The 8691-nt window shown below is 39.7% G+C and overlaps 1 protein-coding gene across 7 annotated transcripts in view; it reads left to right on the top strand.

Moving 5' to 3' along the window:
* ralgps2 (Ral GEF with PH domain and SH3 binding motif 2) overlaps window positions 1-5145 on the top strand; it is a 145419-nt gene extending 140274 nt beyond the window's left edge. For 6 of the 7 annotated variants that reach the window (XM_015392985.1, XM_015392988.1, XM_015392986.1 and 3 more), the window contains 3 exons: window positions 726-831; window positions 2292-2383; window positions 2467-2572. In XM_015392985.1, the coding sequence (XP_015248471.1) occupies window positions 726-831; window positions 2292-2383; window positions 2467-2496 (228 nt within the window). In that variant the 3' untranslated portion in view covers window positions 2497-2572. Of the gene's footprint in view, window positions 1-725; window positions 832-2291; window positions 2384-2466 lie in introns of all 7 variants that reach the window. The other variant, XM_015392982.1, reaches the window with a different exon arrangement.
* The last annotated feature ends 3546 nt before the right edge of the window (window positions 5146-8691 follow it).

Below are 8691 nucleotides of genomic sequence, written 5' to 3'. Positions count from 1 at the left end.
CACTGAGTTGCCGCCATGTGATTGGCTGCTTAGAAATTAAGTGTTAACGAGCAGTTGGACAGGTGTACCTAATAAAGTGGCCGGTGAGTGTATATGATTATAAAACTCATAAAGTATAAATATAAAACCAGCATTGCTTATAATAGCAAGAAATTAATTGCAACAGTATTTAAATTTAGCAAACCTATTATCAGTGGGGTTTTTCCTGTTAATCATAAAAGGAAAAAAAAGAAATTCTTTTTTATATTTAGTTTATTGCATTTACGTTTTTAAAAATAACAATTTTTATCGAAATGTTTGGAAAACTTTTTCAAAGTAAATTTGCTATTATAAATGGTTTATTTAGTCATTTTATTGGGCCGTCATGCAGTTAAACGTCTTTCTAGCCAGATGGTTTCATTTTTATCCACATGTGTGATAATATAGATCATATTTGACAAACAGACGTTTTCCTGGTAAATCCCAGAATTGAATGTGGTAGATGATTATGTAGGCAGACCTCAGGGTTCTGTTTTATTCACTGTTAATAAAAAAAATAAACCCTGATGTTCCTCATTTGTCTTCGTGCTGAGGCTGTGATGGTCTAAAAATAAAAAAAAAATCTACAAATGGTGTATCATTGAAGAATGACAACCCTGAAAATGTTGTTTGTTCTGATCTCCTGCTGCACTGCATGCATTCTGAGACATTAAGTTAAATGTGTGTTTTATTTGTTCTCCCGTCAGTTTAAGTCCACATCCAGCAAGAGCGTGTGTGTGGTTGGCCTTATGGCCATGATGGCGGATGATCCAGAGCATCCTGATGTCTTCTTGCTGACCGACTCGGAGCATGGTGAGACTCAGACACGCTAAGAATACGTCTCTAAACCCGCTAATGTTTGTTTTATTTAGCCCACATGCTGTATTTGGTCAAACTTTGATCTGAAACAGCTTTGAGTTTTATTTACTGTTTAGGGGACCTCAGTAGAATAATTTTGGTCAAGCTGTGTTTTATGTAGGAAGATAAATCTGTGCGTGCATGCTTCTTAAATCTGGTCTTCCTTGTGAAAATAGCAGCCTTTCCTTCATGCATTCCTTTTCAATTTAACTGGCTCGTTAGAAGCCAAGCAGCGCACTGCAAAACATTTACATCTAAATAAGTCATTTTTTTCTTGAATTGAGGAGGTAAGTGAGACACTTTTAAAGGAACTAGACTACTTTACGTTTAAAATAAGAAAAAAAAACATTGCATTGTCTTACAGGTTGACGTTAAGGATTTTTACACTTTCACATTTCATTTGCCCAGAAACAATTTTTACTAGCCCAGTATAATGTTTGATAAATATAGTTCCTAATATTCATTTTTGTATATATATCAATGAAACATGTTTGTTTTTTTAATGTTTTTTGTAATTCAGTATTTTTTAAGTTTCCAGGTTCCTGGTGTGTATCTGGTACGCAGTCTATTACTTGAGTTCGGATGTAATGGCACAATTCATGCTTTTCAATCCTTCCTGCACATTCTTTTCAAACTAAACTTTGCTTTAAACTGTTGTGTGCTTGGAAAAATATAAATTGTAATGTTAAAAATAAAACTTGACAGGTTAAAAACTTACACTACTACTACTCACCAATTTAACAATTTAATTTAAATTCTCTATAACATTTAAATGCACCACTCCAATGTCTAAGAACATTTTTTAATGTATGACCTGCATCACTGTACAGAAGCCTGCAATATGATAGAAATATTTACACTGTGTGCATACAGTTATTTTTAATCTAGCATGTATTATAGTATAGATTAAATTCATCATCCAGCTGCTGCTCTGCAGAATTCTCTCCCCAAGAGCTGAATCACGCCATCTAGCGGAAAATCACGCAGCTCTTTCAAATCACGCAAAAAAGTGTACAAAACAACAACAAATGGCGCTTGTGGGTCGTTTTCAGCGAATTACGGTGATTTTAAAGTAATTTTGAGTGATAAATAATTTTTTTTGCGTTCATTGCCCGGCGGGCAAATGCAATGAAATTTGTTCTCTCCCGACAATAAAAACTACTTGCCCTGGGAGATTGGGCGATGGTTAACATCGAGCCCTGTCTTATTTCAAGTGCATATTATCTAAACATCTTATTTTTGGAGTAAAAATACTCATTTTATTGACAAATCATCTTATATCCATACTTAAATTAAGGGTAAATACCTTAATTTAAGACATTTTTACTTATTTCTAGTCTTCTTCAGCCATCCAATCACTGAGATCACAGGTGGAAATCACACTCATTTCACATTTCCCTGTCTCTGTTGCCTAGGTAACACCTACAAATACCAGGCAGGGAACAGGATGAACGCTCTGCTCTGGTTCAAACATCTTAGCGCTGCCTGTCAGAGCAACAGGCAACAGGTAAATAAAAAAAAATATTAAAAAAACACAGAGTACATCGTAGGAAAGTCTCCTACATTCTACATTTTATTTTTTTCCTCCAGGTACCAGCCAATCTGATGTCATTTGAGTGACGCGGGTGAGATGAGCGGGATGAGGAAACGGATTTAGGAGGACGAGGAAGTGGAAGCTTTCACTGCCAGGAGCCCCGACAGACCGATTCTCCGCCCCCGACCTCACTGCAGCCTCACCTACCACCACTGCCTTAACCAGAGTTCCTAGTGTGTCTGTGTGTGTGAGCGCAGGTCTGTGTGGAGAGAAGTGACCGCTTTGGACGTCCCGACCACTGAACAAGGACCCGCACCACTGCTCCCTCTCCCTGTCTTTTGTTCAGCACTTTGGTAGAACCCCGACACTGAGCGTCCGCAGCTTGGAAACCTATTTTAATCACATCTTCTTCCATCATCAGACATAGGATTTCCAGCTCCTGTTCAGTTGTGCACACAGTTAGAACATGCTGGGCTCAGAAGGCTCCAGAAAACATTTTTATTTGATTGTTTTATTGGCTCCTGTTGGCCTAAAGGAAGCATTATTTAGATCTCACACACACAGGATGTTCTCCCGTTACATCGATGTAAGGGCTCCAGCTCCTGCAGAAACTATTCCCAGAATGTGTACAGTTTTTAGTGGAAAGCTTACCCTTTTTTTGTGTTTTTTTTTTGTTTTTTTGTGATTTACTGAATTTACTAGATGTTTGTAAAACGCATCAGGATGGGCGGAGCTTCTTTAAATGTGCAGAAACCTTGTCTGTGGTCCACAGTGGTACGATCATCCCAGAATCTAAGCTAAGGCGTGTTTACGGTTAGATTGATGCTTTTTTTTTCTTTTTTTTCTGTTATCATCGTTGAGGAAATGCTGGGTTTCCTGGACTTGGAATACAAAACACTAAAGACTTGAAGCTGTGAAAAGTCCAGGAGGAAAAGGAGCGAGAAGTGATGACGGGTGTTTTTATCTCCTCTGGTCCTTCTGGTTGTTGGAGCGGACACTCGAAGCCACGCGGAGCCGTTCACTCTCTTTTAATTAGTCTTTTTTTCTAAGTTGGTCAAATATTTGCTTTTTTTTTGGGAGGGATGGTGCAGTTCACAGTATTACCGTTTAGTTGACGATTGCACAGCAATGCAGGTTTGTCTGTTACGAATGTTAGTGCTTTTCTGTTTTTTCTATTTCTACTTTAGGAACATTTACTCAGAAAATTTATCCTTTTTTTATTTTTCTGAGCTTAAACCAGTCCCAGCTCGGCTTTTAGACCCTACCAACATGGCGTCTTGGTTGGAGGGGAGAAATAAAAGCCTAATAGGTTGAAATTGGTGCCAAGTGAGGTTAACTTCACTGCTTAATTTCCCTCAGGTTGATGCGACGTTGGAGGGTTATTAGCTGCGGTCAGTGTGCCACAGGACTACTAATTTAAAAACCTGAACAGACGGGCGGGGGGGGGGCAGGTATTCAGAGAGAATTTCTTTTTTAAATCCAGCGTTAGTTTACATTCTACTGGTGCTTCTTAATTCATTAGAAAATCATCAAACTCTGGTTTATTTCAGTTCAAATTGTAAAAGTTTACGGCAATAAAAACACAGCAGCGCAGTTTATCCCAACTTTAGTCATTCCATAAGCTAGTAAAGAATTATAAACTTGCTAAAATAAATATCCAATAGCTGTAAAGTATATTTACTCAGCAGTTGATCTTTGCTCCTTTTTGCCTGAATTCCTGCATCGCTGCTGCGTAGCTTAGAGGCCATAAACCAGCAGTTTTACCTTTATCTGATCCGTATTGCTCTGTCGTGTCTCATCTTCCCACTGGCACTACGCCACACTCACTGGAGAACAGTTTATTGGGAAAACGACTGAATCGAACCCCAAAATCTAAAAAAAAGGCGCCTTCCTGCCACATATTTTTTCCTTCCACTAAACCTTCCATTAATCTGCCTGGATGAAAGCGTCCTTAGCGGTGGCCGTGTGTAGCTCACGCTGCTATAGGGAGGTGTGAGCATCTGCTTTGGTTCTAAGCTTTACAGCAATAAAAGCTCGGCTCGATTATAATGAATTTATATTCTATAACCGGCAGGTTTTTAATTGAATAACTGAAATAAGCCAATTCTTTTGGTGAGGGTCTAATTTATTTAGATGCACCTGTATGTTTACACAGCCTGACCCCCCACCCTACCCCCTCACACTGCCTCTGGTGCTTTATGAGGGGAAATGATTAGTGCAGCGCCCGTCTCTCTGTTACCTCATTTAATGAAACTCTGAGGTCATTTCCACGTCACGGTCTCACCCACCAAGAAAACTCTCCTTTAGCACAACATCCTGTACAGATTAAGTTCAAATTAGCCACTTTTGTTTTGCTCAGACATGTATTTGGATAGAATGAGTTCAGGAAGAAAAAAACGGTGATGTTAATGCGGACGAACCTGTCGAGGAATGAATGAGGACGCCAAAGAAAGGCAGACGTAATGTGACGGTTGCAGCAAGGATGTGTGAGGATTTGGGTGCCTGTTCATACTTGTCTATTTTTTTAAGAAAAAGCAATGTAATCAAAGCCAGATGAGGCCGCCTGTCACTGCTGAGCAGCTGGGCGGCGGCGGGCGACCGGCTTACCCAATCAGCCGTGTGACTGACGACTCCATGCCGGCTTGTTTTGCACTGGACGAGTGAAGAAAGGGGGGACCCTGAGCCGGATCGGCAGCAGAAAGAGGGACAGTGCCACAAACTGTGGATCCGGGTGGTGTTTCAAAAAACAGGGTTAAACCGGACTTGACCCTGGATCCTGCTTCCTAACTGCTGTGTTAGCGAGTGACGACGCGCAGCCGAGGGAGAATCAAAACGAAGAATGTGAGAATCTGCAGGAAGGACTGCGGAGCAAAGTAGCTGGGATGGACGCCAATCTTGACAGCAATCACTTTTCTTTTCTTTGCTTTATCTGATGCTAATTGACAATGAAAAATGAAATAACATCCAATGTAACTGAGTTTTATACCACAGCAATTAAGTGCTTTATGGGCATCTGTGAATTTGAGTGTATTGATCGTGACGAGCACTTTCTGTGATGTTTCCCCTCACTGTTACCTGGGTTTACATTATTATTATTATTATTATTGTTTTCTATTCCAGTCTGCACAGGGCATGGTCAACGTAACGGAAACATTTGTTTTGGGATGTTTCAGTCTGAGCCAGCATTGCCCTCCTTTGGTATTAGTCACCCTTTAAACCTCCTTTGATCTGCTCTCCCAGCTGGTTTCCTTTAAATGACCCTCCGCTCTGCTATTGTACAGCTTCCCTTTGTATGAACTGTTTTAAATGGCTGAGCTGATTGAAGTGGAGCAGAGTTTTCAACCTGAGGACGTTTGTTTATTCTCTGCTGGATATCATTTACCAGTGACGGCAGCAGCCGTGGTTGGATCACAGTGCCGGACGATGGCGGCTTGACCCTTCCTGACCCCCCACCCCCACCCCGTGTCTCTGTCTACCTGTGTCATGACTGTGGCGAGCGCTGTGACCTCTCTGAGTGATGTGCTGCCTGGTGTGAAGACTGAGAACCAATAAACACTCTGCCCTGTTCTTTGTTTTTATTTTTTACTCCACTTCAGCTCTGTGTGTTTTATTTTTTTAATATTTTGACACTTAATCCATTTCAGTCGCTCCTATGGCTGCTTACAGCAGAATGTGTTTTGCTAAATTATTTTTGAGTATTTTATTGGGGGTGGTGTAAAGTAGGAAGAAGCCAGATTATTAATGTTAGTTCTGCTTTTTTAAATTTAAAATGTTGCATTAAAATAGATCTTATCCATTGGGATCCATCCAGACATCAACTGAGAAGTGATTATTGATCCTTCTGTGTAGAAGTTAGAGGACGACATGAAGACCAAGAAGAATGCAGCTCACAGATAAAAGGGGAAGTTTAATGCAGGATTATCTTAAAGCAAAATCCTCATCTATAAAAACTGACAGAATGATGATCACAGCCAGGAGAGAGTTGGTCAGGAGATCAGCCCAGACACGGGATCCATGTCTGAATGAAAGATGCTGTCCAATTACCTGCAAACCAGATTGATCATCTGTTTCATTAAAGGTATAGTGGAGTTTTGTTTGGTTTTTTAACGGGTGGATCATCTAAATAAGTGGTCCTCCTAATCGTCAATCATTCTGGTGACATGTTTACATTAAGGCGGTACTTCGTGCTCGTCCCCAGTTATGTTTTTCTGAGCATGCGCACTTTCAGCCGTACCTGTGCGAAATAAATTCCTCATCTCATCATGAACCAGTTACTGATATCAAAGAATCCACTATGGATTTTTGCAATGGTTTCATTCCCACAGTTTAAAGTCACATCAGTGCCGATATAGAAATAAATAAAATCTCATCATGAAGAGCTTCACTAAATAAGGTAAAAATTATATATAAAATGATAACTTATAAAATAATTGAAGCAATGTAGTTCCTACATTTACACATAAATATATATATATAAAAAAAGCACTGCATCATTATTTTCTTCCTCATTTTGTTCAAAAGAAACATTTGATTGAAGGTATTTATGTGATCTTATCTCCTCATACCGTTCTTTTTATGAACACATACAGAAATATAAAGTATCACACAGTTTTCACTTCTTTATATTTATTTCCCCATAAAACTACTTTATAATACAAATATAACGGAGTGGTATCAATAATTTGATAACTTATTAAAACCTTTTTGATTTACTAAAATCACTTCAACTAGCATTTAGTGCAGTAAACCACTTTAAGCACATAGTTGGAATTTAATAAACCGATTTGCTAACAGGAAGTTGTTCTTCTTTATTAAATGTTAAGTGTTTTATTAATTCATCTTTATCCTGTCAGGAGATTATGGATGGAAGTAAATAAAGTCAACTTTTTAAATAAAACTAGTAGATGTAAGAGCTTTAATGTGGGTAACATGGGCGGTTCTATACTGGGCCCAACGGGTAGGTCATGTCCTGGCCCCTGTTTTATGGTTCCTGCACTAAAGACATAATTCTCAAAGAAATTCTAATGATGATCTGCGCTGGAACAGACATGGTTACTGGTTGGTCCTTTGGATCCATTTCATGTTTTTTCTTTGCAAATTCTGTTTAAAAACAATAAGGTGATAGTTTCAGTGGTATTGAGATGGGATCCTAGTTGTCATCTGCTAAATATTTACTTAAATGGAAACAAAAAGGCTGTATTTGTTACACCTGAATTTATCAGTTTTTCTTGTGTTCTAATTCAGATTTTATGGAAAACTGTATTTTAACTTAAATTAAGTCAAGTGTTAATTAAGGAAGTTAGGTCCCCCTGAAGGCTCTGAACTTCCCTTCCAGTTCTTTTCCTGGGAGAAACTGAACTCAAAACTGGGTAAAATGATATAAAAAGGACAATAAAAACAGGAGTAAAAAAGTAACAGAGTTTATTCCAGTTCAGGTCGTTACAGGACAGAGAAAATGCTTGGAGTCGGCACAGCTGTGGGCTCAAAACGTCAGCGAGCGTTGGCATCCGGCAAACTGAGCCCCGAACGAGGTCATCTCCTGCTTCTTATACCTCATGAGTCTATGTGTTGCATCAGGTGGATGCTTAGCTGTTCGTGTCAGAAACCGACACGTCATCCATGCCCTGACCTGTATGCATCTTGCCTCCATGCCTCAGGATTACAGACAGCTCTCCTCTATCAGTCCGGCTCCAGGATGTGTCCTTATTCTGTGTATCTTCCAAAGACAAGAAGACGGTCCTCATTAGACGGCCTCTGTTCACACAGTGTAATCCACCGTGTGAAGGAAGGCCTTCTACTCCGTCTAATCTGGCTAATAGATTAACAATACACAATATTAATAAAGAATAAATCTAACAACTCCCCCTGATAAGTAACTGTTTACAGGTAACTTAAACCACAGAAAGTGACACATCCCTTGAATCACCAGGTGACTCAGAGAGCATCTGTAATTGGGCAACCCCCCCTCCCCAGGAAAAAAATCACCCAACCCTGAAGTGTGTGCTTAGAAACCTATATGGGACCGAAGGACCCCCTTCCAGCCGTCACGTAGTTCGGAAAAAACCCTTGCCCCCCCTCTCAAGGGTACCGAACGCCATCTCTCAGGTGGGTCCCCGGTGTGCGCTTGCAGACAGAGCCCTAATGTATCACAATTCTAAAAAAATAAAGTTCAAACCCCAAAAAGTGTGTGTGTATGATCTGGATTCTAAATAAAACAGAAGGAAGAAAAAGCCTAAAAGCACAGCAATAAAATCTACTCTAACATCATGGAATCAGTATAT

This window comes from Cyprinodon variegatus, unplaced genomic scaffold (assembly GCF_000732505.1).
Source record: "Cyprinodon variegatus isolate N-32 unplaced genomic scaffold, C_variegatus-1.0 Scaffold618, whole genome shotgun sequence".
Classification (NCBI taxonomy): domain Eukaryota; kingdom Metazoa; phylum Chordata; class Actinopteri; order Cyprinodontiformes; family Cyprinodontidae; genus Cyprinodon; species Cyprinodon variegatus.
This window is presented reverse-complemented; position numbering and strand designations above follow the sequence as displayed.